The 15,979-nt window shown below is 42.9% G+C and overlaps 1 protein-coding gene across 1 annotated transcript in view; it reads right to left on the reverse strand.

Annotated features, from left to right (window-relative positions):
- Nucleotides 1-3,044: 3,044 nt before the first annotated feature.
- The window catches only part of LOC109906972 (piezo-type mechanosensitive ion channel component 2-like), a 32,739-nt gene continuing 19,804 nt past the window's right edge, over nucleotides 3,045-15,979 (reverse strand). Inside the window, exons 23-50 of the mRNA XM_031793302.1 lie at nucleotides 15,727-15,892; nucleotides 15,298-15,541; nucleotides 15,022-15,118; nucleotides 14,755-14,914; nucleotides 14,499-14,588; nucleotides 14,310-14,392; nucleotides 13,585-13,697; nucleotides 13,367-13,487; nucleotides 13,200-13,271; nucleotides 12,927-13,093; nucleotides 12,566-12,765; nucleotides 12,215-12,345; nucleotides 8,439-8,826; nucleotides 8,011-8,269; nucleotides 7,732-7,920; nucleotides 7,443-7,644; nucleotides 7,165-7,297; nucleotides 6,810-6,957; nucleotides 6,492-6,706; nucleotides 6,228-6,386; nucleotides 5,959-6,106; nucleotides 5,574-5,762; nucleotides 5,373-5,465; nucleotides 5,112-5,281; nucleotides 4,747-4,863; nucleotides 4,469-4,548; nucleotides 4,039-4,267; nucleotides 3,045-3,845 (exon numbers count right to left, since the gene is read on the reverse strand). Coding sequence (XP_031649162.1) covers nucleotides 3,593-3,845; nucleotides 4,039-4,267; nucleotides 4,469-4,548; nucleotides 4,747-4,863; nucleotides 5,112-5,281; nucleotides 5,373-5,465; nucleotides 5,574-5,762; nucleotides 5,959-6,106; nucleotides 6,228-6,386; nucleotides 6,492-6,706; nucleotides 6,810-6,957; nucleotides 7,165-7,297; nucleotides 7,443-7,644; nucleotides 7,732-7,920; nucleotides 8,011-8,269; nucleotides 8,439-8,826; nucleotides 12,215-12,345; nucleotides 12,566-12,765; nucleotides 12,927-13,093; nucleotides 13,200-13,271; nucleotides 13,367-13,487; nucleotides 13,585-13,697; nucleotides 14,310-14,392; nucleotides 14,499-14,588; nucleotides 14,755-14,914; nucleotides 15,022-15,118; nucleotides 15,298-15,541; nucleotides 15,727-15,892 — 4,616 coding nt within the window. The 3' untranslated portion in view covers nucleotides 3,045-3,592. The remainder of the gene's footprint in view (nucleotides 3,846-4,038; nucleotides 4,268-4,468; nucleotides 4,549-4,746; nucleotides 4,864-5,111; nucleotides 5,282-5,372; nucleotides 5,466-5,573; nucleotides 5,763-5,958; nucleotides 6,107-6,227; nucleotides 6,387-6,491; nucleotides 6,707-6,809; nucleotides 6,958-7,164; nucleotides 7,298-7,442; nucleotides 7,645-7,731; nucleotides 7,921-8,010; nucleotides 8,270-8,438; nucleotides 8,827-12,214; nucleotides 12,346-12,565; nucleotides 12,766-12,926; nucleotides 13,094-13,199; nucleotides 13,272-13,366; nucleotides 13,488-13,584; nucleotides 13,698-14,309; nucleotides 14,393-14,498; nucleotides 14,589-14,754; nucleotides 14,915-15,021; nucleotides 15,119-15,297; nucleotides 15,542-15,726; nucleotides 15,893-15,979) is intronic.

Raw genomic sequence — 15,979 nt, forward strand, 5'->3', positions numbered from 1 at the left:
ATTACGCTGCGGTTGCCACCAGTTAAAAAAAAAAGATTTGAACCAGGCAAGTCAAGTAAGAACAAATTCTTATTTACAATGAAGGCCTACCCCGACCAAACCCGGATGACGCTAAACCAATTGTGCGTCGCCCTATGGCACTCCCAACCACGGTAGGATGCAGCCTGATTTCAAACCAGGGACTGTAGTAAAGCTCTTGCACCAAGAAGCAGTGCCTTAAACCGACCGCTGCGCCACTCGGGAGCCATGACCAATATATACAGTTGAAGTCGGAAGTTTACATACACCTTAGCCAAATACATTTAAACTCAGTTTCGCAATTTCTGACATTCAATCCAAGTAAAAATTCCCTGTCTTAGGTCAGTTAGGATCACCACTTTATTTTAAGAATGTGAAATGTCAGAATAGAGGATTTATTTAAACTTTTATTTATTTCATCACATTCCCAGTGGGTCAGACGTTTACATACACTCAATTGGTATTTGGTAGCATCCCCTTTAAATTGTTTAACTTGGTTCAAACGTTTTAGGTAGCCTTCCACAAGCTTCCCACAATAAATTGGGTGAATTTTGGCCCATTCCTTCTGACAGAGCTGGTGTAACTGAGTCAGGTTTGTAGACCTGACCCAAGGTGTTTATACTTGCGTATTATTGTTTGTACAGCTGAAGGTGGTACCTTCAGGCGTTTGAAAATTGCTCCCAAGGATAAACTAGACTTGTGGAGGTCTACAATTTTTTTTCTGTGGTCTTGGCTAATTTATTTTGATTTTCCCATGAGGTCATGCAAAGAAGCACTGAGTTTGAAGGTAGGCCTTGAAATACGTCCACAGGTACACCTCCAATTGACTCAAATGATGTCAATTAGCCTATCAGAAGCTTCTAAAGCCATGACATAATTTTCTGTAATTTTCCAAGCTGTTTAAAGGCACAGTCAACTTAGTGTATGTAAACTTCTGACCCACTGGAATTGTGATACAGTGAATTATAAGTGAAATAATCTTTCTGTAAACAATTGTTGGAAAAATTACTTGTGTCATGCACAAAGTAGATGTCCTAACCAACTTGCCAAAACTATAGTTTGTTAACAAGAAATGTGTGGATTGGTTGAAAAACGAGTTTTAATGACTGCAACCTAAGTGTATGTAAACTTCCGACTTCAACTGCATATATACATTTTTTTCTCAGAACATTAACCGTGTGTAGGTAGATAAGTGTGTAGGTAGATGTGGAAAGATACATATATTATTTGTTGCAAGTCTCTTCCACACATCATTCAGTACACTTGTGGGGCATGCTGGCAGGATGTACTGTTTTTTATTCTGTATATATTAATTACAAATCAGCCTTTACTTAAATCATGTTTCTCGTCTATTGCATAGTTACAATGTCTAGTTAAATTTTTAAAAGGATTACACAAGTCAGTTAAGAAACAAATCTTATTTTCAGTAACAGCCTAGGAACAGTGGGATAACTGCCTTGTTCAGGGGTAGAACGACTGCTTCTTACCTTGTCAGCTCGGGGATTTGATCTTGTGACCTTTCAGTTACAAGTCCAACACTCTAACCATTAGGCTACCTGCCACCATTGATGGGGTAGGAGTCATTTAAAAACAAACTTACTACAAACTTCCGACTTCAACTGTATGTATTACAATTATACACTTCAACAGTGTTTGTTGAAGTGTATAATTTTAATACATACAAGTTGAAGTCGGAAGTTTGCAGTAAGTTTGTTTTTAAATGACTTGCCTAGTTAAATAAAGTTTCAATAAAAAAAGACAATCATTTAATGTAGGTAGGCCGTGAATGGCATCACACACCAGTACAGTAGGTGGCGGTATATGCACTTAAAATTTGGATGCGATCCGCCAACCAAATCCCCAAAAAGAAGACGGGTCCACGCTAACGACGTCATCACGCACATTTCCGAGTTGTCCTTGAACGAAACATCACTGGCAAAATGGTTGCATACTGGAGACAAGCTGGCCTTAGGTAAATGTATTGTATATTTAACACAATATCACATTTTGCTTGTATTCTGATTGTAAGGTGATGCACTTAAATTATGTAGTTACTAAATTGCATATTTGCTTGAGAGCTCTGGTGTGATGGATATGACTATCCAGCTAGCCGGAATGCTAACACGTTCAATGAACTTGACAAGCTAACTAACATGTTTCCCGTGAGTTATATCAATTGTCTTAATTGGTGTGGTAGCACTCTTTTTGTAATACGTATCATCGTGGTTTAAGAACACATGACAATGAATTAAGTATCATTCAGATGCTAGCCTCGGCATGTTGGCTAAAGTGTGATTATCTGTGTCCTCTGCAGCTACATTCGCTTCTCTGCGATCTGCGCAAGTGCAGTGCGTGCGGCACTGAAACCCCAGTTCAAAGTCGAGGCACTGAAGGTTGCCGAGTCCAGCGTCAAAGTCTACGTACCAAAGGCTGTAGCATGTAAGTGTTGAAAAGACAAATCAGAAATCACTACAGTATTGGGGATAGCTCTTAATATCACACCTGATATTTTTTTTGTACTTACTGCAGCTGCCAAGTAAGCATGTCAAGTATTTGTCATTCCCATAGACGTAGAACACTACAACCTGCAGATTATCAACACACCTTAATGCCCATAGTGGGACAATATCCGCTCTATATCAGATTGTCTATGGTCATTACTCTGATAATCTGTAGTTTTCAACAAATAGCTAGCTACCATCACTAGTTTCTAAGATCAGTTTAACTTGACACACTTTATCTTGCAGGATCTGAGTACGTCAACATGTAATGGATGTTCTTCGGGACCAAGAGGATTTGTCATTGTCCCGGCCAACATATCTTTGTGATGGATGACAACGCAAGGGTTACATCTAGATTTGTCGAGAGATGGAAAACTTAACAGAATTGATTTTTCCCCTTTAATTTGTAATTAAGAAAATGAAATAAAACTCCCATCTAAAAATAATTGTCTGCTAGATTAACTCATGCTTTATCTGGCAATATTAACTGTGAACACATGTAAAAGTAGGCTAAAAGCTCTGAACTTGGCCTTGTAGTTCAAATATTTTATTCATTGAATTAAATACTGTACATGAACTACAGTGTGAAATGAGAATGAATACTTTTAGATTAGCTTTTCAGTGGAATGAAACGGGGTCGTGTTCAGTGTGTAAAGTTACAGAATGTTGAGAGAGAAGCAGGTCTGTTCTACATAATGTATTTCTATCAGCTTTATACAAAACATCTATGATGTTGCAACTAAACTTAAATTAAATTGTTTAACATTTGGAACACTTCTAATTGGCCTATGGTCTTCCATTGTAAAATCATAAGTCACTGAAAATTGCATGCATTGTGCAGGAGTACAATCAAAAGTGCAACTCCAGGGGTGTATTCATTACATCTTGCAATGGAAGCTGTTTGGTTCTTAAACGAAACAGGGAGGGACCTACCTGAATTTGTCCAATAGAAACTAGTTTGTTACAAAACTTTTGAGTGAACGGTTTCTGTTGCAAAATAGGCATGATGAATACACCCCAGATAAGAACCAAAAGCCAAATCGTCCTCTTCATAACAAATGTCATCATGCTCTCTAGTCGCTCTTCTCTCTGGTAATCTTGATCATGGTCTCCGGTGAGCGATACAGGAAGATGAGCTTCTCAAACAGTGTTTCCTCCAGCTCCATCTCGCCAGTCTCTCGCACAACAAAGATGTCCGTGCAGAGCTTCAACACCCGATCCACACACGGCAGCTCCTCAAACATAATTGAGCGGGATATCCCATTGAAGAATTCCCTGACAAACTTCCCGACGACCAGCACCACAGACATGTACAGGCCCACGATTCTGCCGTAGCAAGGTGGAATCAGGTTGAAGGTCGAGGCCAGGCAAGCAACATTATCATATGGCATTCCATGGAAAAGGGCAGAAAGAGACTTTATTTAGCAGTGAGAACAAATCAACAAGTTAAAGGGATATTCCTCTCAAAATGTAAATGGCTCCTGGGGAAGCATTGCATGGGTTTTGTTTTTTAACCTACCCCTGTCCCGCAAGAGCATCCAGGCTGGGGGGACTGACTTTGTCGTTGAACACCACTATCTCAATCTTGTGGCAGCTGCTCTGGATGTGCCCCTGTCCAGGAGTGCATTCCTGCACTATCCACCACTGACCCCCCTCTGCACTTCCGTTGTCTTCTGCGCGCTGTAGTTTGATGGACAGGGGCAAGAAGAAGGCAAAAGTCTGCAGGTCCTCAGGCCGATCCGAGTGTTCTGCGGTGTTAGATGGGACAGGGAAGATTTGAATCAAACGAGAAGCAGAGACCATGACATTTTTAAGATCCCATAGTAATACATGCATCTGCATTTGTTATGTTGATGTTCTATACCAGGGGTATTGAACTCTTACCATAAGAGGTCCAAAGTTGAGTTTGAGGGTTCTATACAGTATGATGGTTGAATAGTGTCACTAACCTACTTTCAGACGGGTGGCCATATTGGACACAGGTCCTCCGGAACCTCTGAGGAACTTGGGCAGGAGAGACTCAATGATCCTATCAGAGAGAATGAATGAGAGTTGTTGAGCATATCAACACCAATATATACGTCTCTTTTATAGTTGGGGTTATTCTGAATGTAATAAGTTCATTTACATCTAGCTTTCAGAGTTAAGGTTTTGTTATTGATGTAATGTTGACTGTGAATTCCAATAACATTTGATGATATAGTGAGAGTGCTGTGATGAGACTCACACAGAGTCACTGCGTGTCCCTTTGAGCATCTGAACTATCTGATCCCTCAGGGTCCGGTCCTCATACTTCACAGTGTGTTCCCCCATGGTCTCCACGTTCATCGACAGAGACGCATTCCTTGGGAGGAGGGGCACATGTACAAACTCAGTGATATCACAACCACTCACTCACTGGTTACGTCTAGTTGTTTATGGCTGTATCATATGGTGTATGTTTATTTCACCAATCATACGGTCTTGGCAGTTACACAAAGTCCAAAAAAGACAGTCCTTGAGCCTCAACGGTGTTAGACCCTGTTCACGTATAACCAACCCAGAGACCTATCCAACGCTTGTTCGTAGCTGGTCCTGCTACACTGCATGTACCTGAGTAGTACCCATCGCAGGGTGATGTAGATATGGGTGGAGTTGCTGAGTTCATGGATCATAGCGTCACGGCTGGCAGGGCTGATGCTCCACAGCAGACTGGCATCACTCTTGATCTTTGCAATGACAATGTCCTCGGCCATATAGTTCCCAAGGAACTGCATAGCTGACTAGGAGAGAATGAGAGAGGTAGAGAGAGAGAGGAGTACGTCAGAGATCCTCAAACTTGCAACTTGTTGTAGCGAGATGGAGAACACTTACTGGGTGAGTGGCATAGAGGTTGTTGAGCCGGTTGAGGCCTGCAACTGAGTATGGCACCAGGTTCTGCTCCTGGGCGCTCATTGTGAACATTGGCTGTGAGAAACACACACAGAAAACCACAGCAGCATTAACAGTTTCACAGAAGAAGAAAAAACATCACAGAAAACAGAGCGATTGTGAGCTGATGGGGCCATCGCAAACCTCATATCCTGCGATGCTGAGCTGAATAGAGACATCTAGAGGCTGATTGGTCACTCCAGCCACTGACTTGACCAATGACATGAAGAGGAGGGGGAACCAGATGACACTGATGAGGAAGAATATGATGAAGCCACCCATTCCATACTTCACCACCATTTTCTTCTTCTGCCCTGGGATGTGTGGGTATTTCTGTACAAATTCACAGTTCAATACAATTTCAAATCAGTTCAAGTTGAACACAATTCTTCTTGATACAAGAATACTTAGTATACTCTAGTGTCCATAGACATCAAACAAAGACAGACAAACCCCTTCAATTCTATAGTGATTCAGTTGGGAACTCTCAACTGCTACCAGCCTATTGGCAGTTCGGCATCCCAGTTACCTTCTCCGACTCCCTCCAGCACTTGAGTATGAAGATGTTGGCATAAATGTCCTCGACACAGATCCAGCTGCCCAGGCTGAGGGTGGTGTCGGTCCAGACCCAGTCCATCACGGCACGCAGCTCTATGAGGAACGGAACCAGTCGAAACCTGAGGAGGAGACATGGACAACCCAATGCACTGGTATTATGGGATTATCTAAGACCCTTACAAGGAAGTGGATGGCTTTTCAACTTGCCTTTGCTTATCTATCATAGAGCATCGACTGTACCCTTGAAAAAGGAATAGGTTGAGGTAGTTGTAGTTCTTGGTCAGGAAGTTTCCAAGCACACAATTTGGGTAGCCACACTTGATCTGGTAGGCGGAGAGGCCAAAGTAGATGCACTTCACAAAGTACCACAACTGTGCCACCTGGTTCATGTTGAACCTCCTAGAACACAAGAGAATGACAATGAAAAAGGTAAATAAGCAGCTCCTTTTTATTATTTTTTATTATTGCATGTTTATTTACACAGTAGTAAACATGAACTCTGACCTCTCAGTCACCCCAGGGAGTATGAAAAACATCCAAAAGTGGATACCAAACACCAGCACCACTTGGAAGACACATTTTCCCATTAGGGTTTTGCGGAGGTACAGAGCGCGGTCCACTATCATGGTGCCAAACTGGATGAGCAGCATGACCAGGAAGGCCGATGGGACCTGGTCCTCCCCAAGAGCATCTGTGATGTCAGCACCAGCACTGTGTTTCTGTTCCGACACACAAAAAAAGAAAACAGTGAAAGAAATCCACTAGAAACAAATAGGCCTAATAGCTTTCCAAATACAATTTTTGACTCAAACAGGCACTTACCCCAAACGCCCAGTATCCAAATATGATGACAATGAAGTTGACCACGTCAATCAGAAACATGAGAGCGTAGACGTCACACACTGGGCTGCACTCTGGGTGAATTATGTCATAGAAGAACTGCCTGATGGGTAGGTATATATGCAGGGCACTGCGAAGACAAAAGACGACCATGGCTGAAAATATTCTTTCATTTTTAAACCAAAAATCGGCACTTAAAGATGCATTCATGTCCAGTCAAAAGTGCTGCCGCCTGAACTTGTTTTTAAACTGCCATTTATCACTGGAGATGTGTAACTAAAGTATCAGAACACACCGACAACACATATCAGTACATGATAGTGCACTAAATGCTCACACTTCAATGATAGAAGCTTTAGCCTCCAGCATCCTTTCTCTAATCAGCTTTTTGATGCTCTCCTTCCTGGTCAGGGGAACTTTATTGTGGTGCCTCTTCTTCTTGGAGTGGCGCTTTGTGAGCCGCATATCACCTGCAAGAATATCCCATCCACATCAAGAGACGGTCGTAGTTTCAGGTTGGGTAACATTTCACATCTGTCACCATTTCAACTTCAGTAGGCTTTCAAACAAATGAGATGTTTTCAGCACTATGCTTATGCTGCTGAATGTATGTACCGTTTGTCTCAGTGGAGTTGGCTTTTCCACATCTGCAAAACAAGGACGCAGTCGAGGCCTGGAGAGGGAGGCAGGGCAGTCTTCGCTTCGGCTCGTCCCCTTTTTTTTCTCCTCCACTCATCTTAATCTTCTCCGTCTTCTTCTTTAACTTCTTGAAGAAGTCTGGCATCTCCACCTCTTTGTTATCCCAAAGACCGTGGCACTACGGAGAGAAGAAGAACGTTTTGAGAAGTTGTGCTTTAGTATACCCTGTATGATGTAACACAGAAACCACCATTCCCGCCAGTACCTTCAGAATGGAGCGATGGAAGAACAGAGCCAGCATTTGTATCAAGTCAAAGAGAACATAGCCATATTTCTTCTCTACCCCAATGATGTTGGGCAGAGCAAAGGGCCGGTCTGCATTGATGCCTCGGTAGACCGAGGTGGTCCAGGGGAAAAAGCCAAACTGGAAAAAATACTTGACCACCACAATCAGCTGGAAGAGATAGGAATCATCAATCAACCCTCCATCTAACCAATCAACCAACCAACATGTCACTCCGTTGGGGGTGCCTGCTGTGCGTACCTCTGTGTAGATGATGGCAGTCATCCAGAAGCGCTTGGTTGGGCGAGGCACAGAGAGCATGGCCCAGAGGAAGATGAGGATAGGCAGGATCAGGCTGAGCAGGGAGGCAGACACCATGTGGTTCAGGATGATCACAAAGTAGCACAGCATCTCTGACTTCGACACCATGGTGTTGTACAGGGCAAACACCAGTCTCAGGTGCCTCGGGAGAGACTGGAAAAACTTATCAGACTCTTCAATTTCATCGTCATCAAACATGCTGCAATAGAGGGCAAAAGCAGTATGTGAGTATCCTGAAGTGTAAATTGAATATGTGATACTCAACTTTAATTTACTATGAGGTAATGTGACACAACTGAATGGGTCCACTTGACTATACCACAATTGTAACCAGAAAAACCACAAAGTCCCAATCTCCCATGACTGACTTGTTGAGCAGCAGCTCACTAGCCGTGAGGTTCCTGGTCTCACTCAGAGGCCGGGGGGAGTCTGGGAAATCGTCGCACTTCTCATCACACTCCAGATAGTCCAAGGAGATAAATCCCGAAAACATCACAGCTTTTTCCCTCTCTTCCTCTTCTTCCTCCCTCCATTCCTCCTTCTCCATTCTATACTCCTCCCCCGCTGTAGACTCCCCCTCCTTTTTAAATGCATCCTCTCCTTCACGGCCCTCCTTATCAGGAACAGTATCATCATGGCTGCTGAAAAATGTAATTATAGAAAGTAATAAGATGGAGTCAAAGACACTATTAAGATAGAAGAGTTTATAGAGGTGTATAGAGAGTGAGTAAATATGAAACAATATATACAGTAAGTCTGGTATACAGAGTAGAGAAAAATCACAAGTGCCTAAGTGAAGTCACCACTTAGATAATTCATTTGATGACACAGTAGTAGCAATACAAGGATATTGAAAGGCAGGATCTATAGAAAGACAGGAATACTTATGGGGGAGTTGTTGCTGTATATATATATTCAGAACCATATCCCTGTAATGCTAAGAGAAGATCTTATGTCAAGTGTTATTGAGGTGTTGTGGTTGCAGGTTCACTTGGCACATCTGGAGCCTTTTCTTTTGGGGTGTTGCTATAGGCCACCAAGTGCTAACAGTAAGTATCTAAATAATGTGTGTGAAATGCTTAATAGTGTATGTGATGTAAACAGAGAGGTCTACTTTCTTGGGAACCTGAATATTGACTGGTTTTCATCCAGATGTCTGCTCAAGAGGAAGCTTATCACTGTAACCAGTGCCTGTAATCTGGTTTAGGTTATTAATCAACCTACCAGGGTGTTTACAAACACTACAGGAACAGGATCATCCACATGTATTGATCCCAGTTTTGCTAATACTATAGAACTTTGTTCTGAAGCTGTATCCGTACTCATTGGATGCAGTGATCACAATATAGTGGCTAACTCCTGTTAGAAATGTTAAGGCTCCATGGGTTGATGAGGAATTTAAAAACTGTATGGTTGAAAGAGGTGGGGCAAAAGGAGTGGCTAATAAGTCTGGCAGCACATCTGACTCACAGCAAGTTGAGTAATTATGTGACTAAACTCAACAAAAAAGAAGAAGAAACTGTATTATGAAACCAAGATCAATGCTAAAGAATGATGGGGGGAAAAAAACTGTACTATTTCAGTACTTTAACTGAAATTCTGGGCAGAAAGATGGCTTATTCATCACAAAATCATTTGATGTTGCCAATTATTTGAATGATTATTTAACTGGCACAGCGGTCTAAGGCACTGCATCTCAGTGCTAGAGGCGTCACTACAGACCCTGGTTCGATTCCAGGCTGTATCACAACCGACCGTGATTGGGAGTCCCATAGGGCAGCGCACAATTGGCCCAGCGCTGTCTGGGTTGGACCGGGGTAGGCCGTCATTGTAAATAAGAATTTGTTCTTAAATGACTTGCCTAGTTAAATAAAGGTAAAATGTGGGCAAGCTGTGCAGGAAATGCAAACGATGAACAGTCAGCCATCGTTCTCATGCATAAAAAACTAATAAGGGAAAAAAAGCATTGCAAGTTGAAAACTGTTTGTGTGGGAGAGGTGAAAAAAGTATTATTATCGATCAATAATGACAAACCTCCTGGCATTGACAACTTAGATAGAAAGCTACTGAGGATGGCAGCTGACTCTATAGCCACTCCTATACAGCGAGGGAAAAAAGTATTTGATCCCCTGCTGATTTTGTACGTTTGCCGACTGACAAAGAAATGATCAGTCTATAATTTTAATGGGAGGTTTATTTGAACAGTGAGATACAGAATAACAAAAACAAAATCCTGAAAAATGCATGTCGAAAATGTTAGAAATTGATTTGCATTTTAATGAGGGAAATAAGTATTTGACCCCCTCTCAATCAGAAAGATTTCTGGCTCCCAGGTGTCTTTTATACAGGTAACGAGCTGAGATTAGGAGCACAATCTTAAAGGGAGTGCTCCTCATCTCAGCTTGTTACCTGTATAAAAGACACCTGTCCACAGAAGCAATCAATCAATCAGATTCCAAACTCTCCACCATGGCCAGGACCAAAGAGCTCTCCAAGGATGTCTGGGACAAGATTGTAGACCTACACAAGGCTGGAATGGGCTACAAGACCATCGCCAAGCAGCTTGGTGAGAAGGTGACAACAGTTGGTGCGATTATTCGCAAATGCAAGAAACACAAAAGAACTGTCAATCTCCCTCGGCCTGGGGCTCCATGCAAGATCTCACCTCGTGGAGTTGCAATGATCATGAGAACGGTGAGGAATCAGCCCAGAACTACACGGGAGGATCTTGTCAATGATCTCAATGATCTTTTGGAATGGGTGGCCAGTAATAAACTGGTCCAGAACATCTCTAAAACTTAGAGCATTGTATTTGGTACAAATCATTCCCTAAGTTCTAGACCTCAGCTGAATCTGGTAATGAATGGTGTGGCTGTTGAATAAGTTGAGGAGACTAAATTACTTGGTGTTACCTTAGATTGTAAACTGTCATGGTCCAAACATATAGATTCAATGGTTGTAAAGACGGGGAGGTCTGTCCATAATAAAGAGATGGTTGTAAAGATGGGGTGGTCTGTCCATAATAAAGAGATGGTTGTAAAGATGGGGAGGTCTGTCCATAATAAAGAGATGGTTGTAAAGATGGGGAGGTCTGTCCATAATAAAGAGATGGTTGTAAAGATGGGGAGGTCTGTCCATAATAAAAAGATGGTTGTAAAGATGGGGAGGTCTGTCCATAATAAAGAGATGGTTGTAAAGATGGGGAGGTCTGTCTGTAATAAAGAGATGGTTGTAAAGATGGGTGAGGTCTGTCTGTAATAAAGAGATGCTCTGCTTTTTTGGCACCCCACTCCACAAATCAAGTCCTGCAGGCTCTAGTTGTATCTTATCTTGATTATTGTCCAGTCATATGGTCAAGTGCTGTAAAGAAAGATCTAGAAAAGCTGCAGTTGGCCCAGAACAGAGTGGCACCTTTTACTCTTCATTAAAACTATGCATGCCAGTCTCTCCTGGCTCTCTTCATTGTATTAAAACTATGCATGTCAGTCTCTCTTGGCTCTCTTCATTGTATTAAAACTATGCATGCCAGTCTCTCCTGGCTCTCTTCATTGTATTAAAACTATGCATGTCAGTCTCTCTTGGCTAAGAGTTGAGGAAAACTAACTATGTCACTTCTTGTTTTTATAAGAAACATTAATGTGTTGGAAATTGCTAGTTGTTTGCATAGTTAACTTACACACAGCACTGACACACACACTTACCCCACCAGACATGCCACCAGGGGTCTTTTCACAGTCCCCGGGTCCAGAACAAATCCAAGGAAACATACAGTATTATACAGAACCATGAGTGCATGAAACTCCCTGACATCTTATATAGCGCAAGTGAACAGCAAACCTGTTTTTTTTAAAAAACAAATTAAACAACACCTCACGGCACATCGCCTCTCCCCCATGTGACCTACTTGTTGTGTGTATGTACTGACATGTATGTGTAACTGATAGATGCACACACACACACACGACATGTTAATGCTTTTAAATGTAGATAAATTGTAAATGATTTAGTCTGTAATGATTTTTTTTGTTATGTGTTGGACCACAGTAAGACTAGCCGTCGACCATTGGCGCCGGCTAATGGGGATCTTAATAAATAAAACAACAAAAACATCACCTTGGTGGAGGGACTTCGCTGTCAAATGAGCCAAGGTCCAGGTTGGCAGTTTTCAGTAGTTTCCGTCTGAGTTGCTCGGCGGTTGGCTGGAGTAGAGGAGGGTCATCCAGCTCATCCAGAGTGGGCTGTCGAGACCCCAGCAGGGTCTCGTCCGTCACGCAGCTAAGACATGACAACAGGGAAACATGGTGACCACCCTGGTCTTACGGGGCCATTTATAAATCCTCCATATAGGAGGTTATAATGCAGAATAACATAGTAATAGAAAATACTACTCCATCATTCATTCAAAAGTAATCCGTTCTGTATAACACAAGACGTCTACGTACGGAATAGAAATGAATTCACTAATCATGACGATAGGTGTTACATCAATGCAGACCTGGACAAGCTGCTACCCCAGGAGATTTTGGAATGGGTGTGTTTCAGCTTTGAGTAACCTCGCGGTGATGAGGGTACAGGTGGTGGTGAGGAGATGGGGAGAACTATGTCATCTTGGTCTTCCAGCGAGGCCAGAGTGCTCTGCCTAGACATCCAGTTCTCATAGAAGCGCGTCACGCTCTCCTGTGACACTTCTTTCCCCTGTCGAAGGCACAGGGGAAAAGATACAAGTAAAAGACTATCATCACTGCAGGCAGGACATCATTAAAACAGAGTTCAATTGAGTGAAGTCAAATGGAAGTATCCCCTGCAATACACAAAAATCATCTTGGAGAGTTAGAGTGGATGAATGTTTCACACACCTTTTTCTGTTGCTGGCCTAGAAGAGCCCTCTCAAAGCGTAGCACTTTGGTGATGTCCTGGTTATCTTTGCAGAAAGAGTTAAGGCCCTCAGTGAGGTCATCCAAAAGGGACAGGATAAACACCCATAGAAACTTGAGTGAGTAGATGATCCTCTGAAATAGGTTATCTGTGAGAGGACGGAGTCGTTAGAAACCTATCAAGTTAGAAGCCGTGCAAGGACTTAGTTAGTCTACTGTAAATCCATGAAGGGTCTGTGGAGGTGGAATGTTTACCTTTCTCCTCCTCTTCATCGCTCTCTTCCACCTCCGACTCGTCCAACTCGTGAGACTCGGCTCTCTCAATGCCTTGGATCAGACAACGACACAAAATAAGACACTACTTATTTTGTCTCCATGACAACATTATGCAAACAGCCCCATGCAAACGAGCCCCTCTTTACCTTGCTGTCTTTGCAGCTCTCTCTTTGCCCTCCTCTTCTCCTCATTTTTCATCTTGTTTTCTTCTTTTTTGTGCAAATCCAGGGCTGCTTTGGAGCTTGTGGCCCATGCCTCATAGGCTATCTGTGGAGAAAGGAGGCACACAGTTTGACATCACATTCAAAAACATCCACACATACTATTTTACTAGTCTTTATAGTTTGTCTTTTATGGCCCTCGCCTGAAAAGAAGATTTCTTCTTTAGTGGAGCCTCTTCCTCTTTCTTTTCCTGGACTTCCTCCTCTTCCTCTTCACTGTCACTCTCAAAAAGATGGTAGCCACAGTTGTTCTCAACTGAGGGGAAATGACAGAAATGTCAGACAACAAAGACAAACTCCTACTTATACATCCTACTTTATACTGTTGCAGTATATAAATGGTTTTGATGACTTCATTCAAAAAGTGAGTATTTATAATGAGATGAAATTAAACCATATCCCATTATATACACACGAGGATTCAGCACCCGATCTAATAAGGTGGAATCAAGCACGTTGTTTATCTTTTCAAGCCATATCCATCCCATTTCCCCATTCAAGGTTCTTTCTGTATCTGACAAAATCGGAATCATGTTAGTTAGATTTATGGAACACTTACCGCCAGGCCGAGAGACCCATGGTTTCCACCATTTCCCCTGATCGTTCCCAGCCTTCTCACTCTCACCTGGAAAACATGTTCACCCATTCATCCTGACATCATAAATGTATCCGTTCATTCAGTGAGAATGACAAGAATAATGATCATGATGAGTTGAGTCTCCCACCTCCTTAAAATGATGTAAAGCAATTTGAGCACCAACTCTAGTAGGTGGAAATACAAAGATCCGGTCAAAGAGTATATGTTTAAGAACTGACCCTCCGTCAGTGGTTAAGGACAACTTCCACTAGCTAGCCCCATGAGGCTCACCCTTTGGCACTATATCAGCAGGGGGCATTGCTGCGTCTCCCTGGCCAGGCTTACTCTTATGTTTGGATTTGATCTTCTCCATCCTAGAGGAAGGAATCAACACAGTGAATTCAAACAATGCAACAATAGCAAACCCATTAGACTGAAAACTAAATGAGAACAAACAAACTGATGTGGAATAAGTCTTACTGTTTCTTCAGCGTCGCCACAGACTTCCTCTCCATCTCCAGTCTGGCAGCAACCAGTTTCTTCACCTTGGCTTCAAAGAGCTCAGCACCCCTTGAAATATGAGAGACAAACAACCTATGAAGTCCTACTTTCAGTTGGTACCATTCCATAGATAAACATGACTATTTCCAATAGTACCATTGTACCAAGTATTCTAAAAACATCTAAAATCATTGATAGGGAAGTGGTCAGTAACTAAATGATTGTTATTATTAACCTGGAGGCCAGGATCTTGGATGCCCTGAGGTCAGACACCACATACAGGAAGTAGTAGCTGAGGAAAACCCTTCTCTGAGCCAAGAGCACGGTGAAGCAGATCGCATCCCACACAATGCCCGCCTCCCCCTCCGGCAGCTCACACTCATCATCAGGAGCAGCTGGGAACACACACACACATATATATACACAACTGAGAAGATGCGCACGCGCGCGCACACACCCACACACACAGACGGTGTTAATCGGTATTATCAGTCACACTTACAGACATCATAGCCTTTGACTGTACAGACCATGCTGAAGGCCTGAATGAGCCAGCAGCCATTCTTCAACAGGCTGTCCAGATAAGCACACGAGCCAAGCTGTGGACACACATACAGCAAGACAGATAGCACAGAGGAGAGAGAAGACTGGACTTGAGTTTGTGAAGTTTGTGAAGCACTAACACAGAACAGGCAGTTAGCACTGACGAGTGATTAAAATCGACTGGGTTATTAGCATAGGCTATCCTAGGCAATTAATAATTAGTTAGCTAATGTACCGATAGCAGGTTCTTCATGCCAATGACGAAGCAAGTGTATCCGATGAGGCAGTCCCAGAGCCTGAGGATGTATCGTACGGGCTTCATTAGCAGGCTTCCTCCAAACAGCATGAAGTAGAAGCAGGCTACCAGGTAGCCTAGGCAGAAGATGTTGATGCGGGTGGTGCCCGTGATGAAGATGAGGCACAGCACTAGCCAGAAGAAGTAGCTGAAAACAAACACTTTGGCGATGTCCAGGTAGGACCTGAGGTAAGGAGAGACACATACATATCCATATAACCATATGAGTAAGTCCAAGATTTTTTTTCCAGACAATGTGACCAAAAAAAAACCTTGTTGAAAATTCAAAGTTTTCCTAATCAGGCCACGTTTCACGAAAACGACAAAGCAGTTGTCTAAAGCCCACGCTAGCGAAGAGAGCCCTCTGACCTGCATTGGAGGAAGTTGTTGACGGGAATGTACTGGTTGAAGGAACGCGGGTCCAGGCTGCGGCTGATCTCCACGTTCTCCCCTGCCATGAGGCGCACGGCAGCCCGGTTCTCCTCCTCAAACACCTGCCACTGCAGCGTGGAGCACAGCAGCAGGAGGTGGTCGTCTGGACACACAGCAAAACAAAATGGCTGCCTTGTTCACTTTTGTAGGAGTTAGAGATTGATGGTGTATGAAGGGATTCACAGTACAC

The sequence above is a fragment of the Oncorhynchus kisutch genome, linkage group LG17 (assembly GCF_002021735.2).
Source record: "Oncorhynchus kisutch isolate 150728-3 linkage group LG17, Okis_V2, whole genome shotgun sequence".
NCBI classification, from domain to species: Eukaryota; Metazoa; Chordata; class Actinopteri; order Salmoniformes; family Salmonidae; genus Oncorhynchus; species Oncorhynchus kisutch.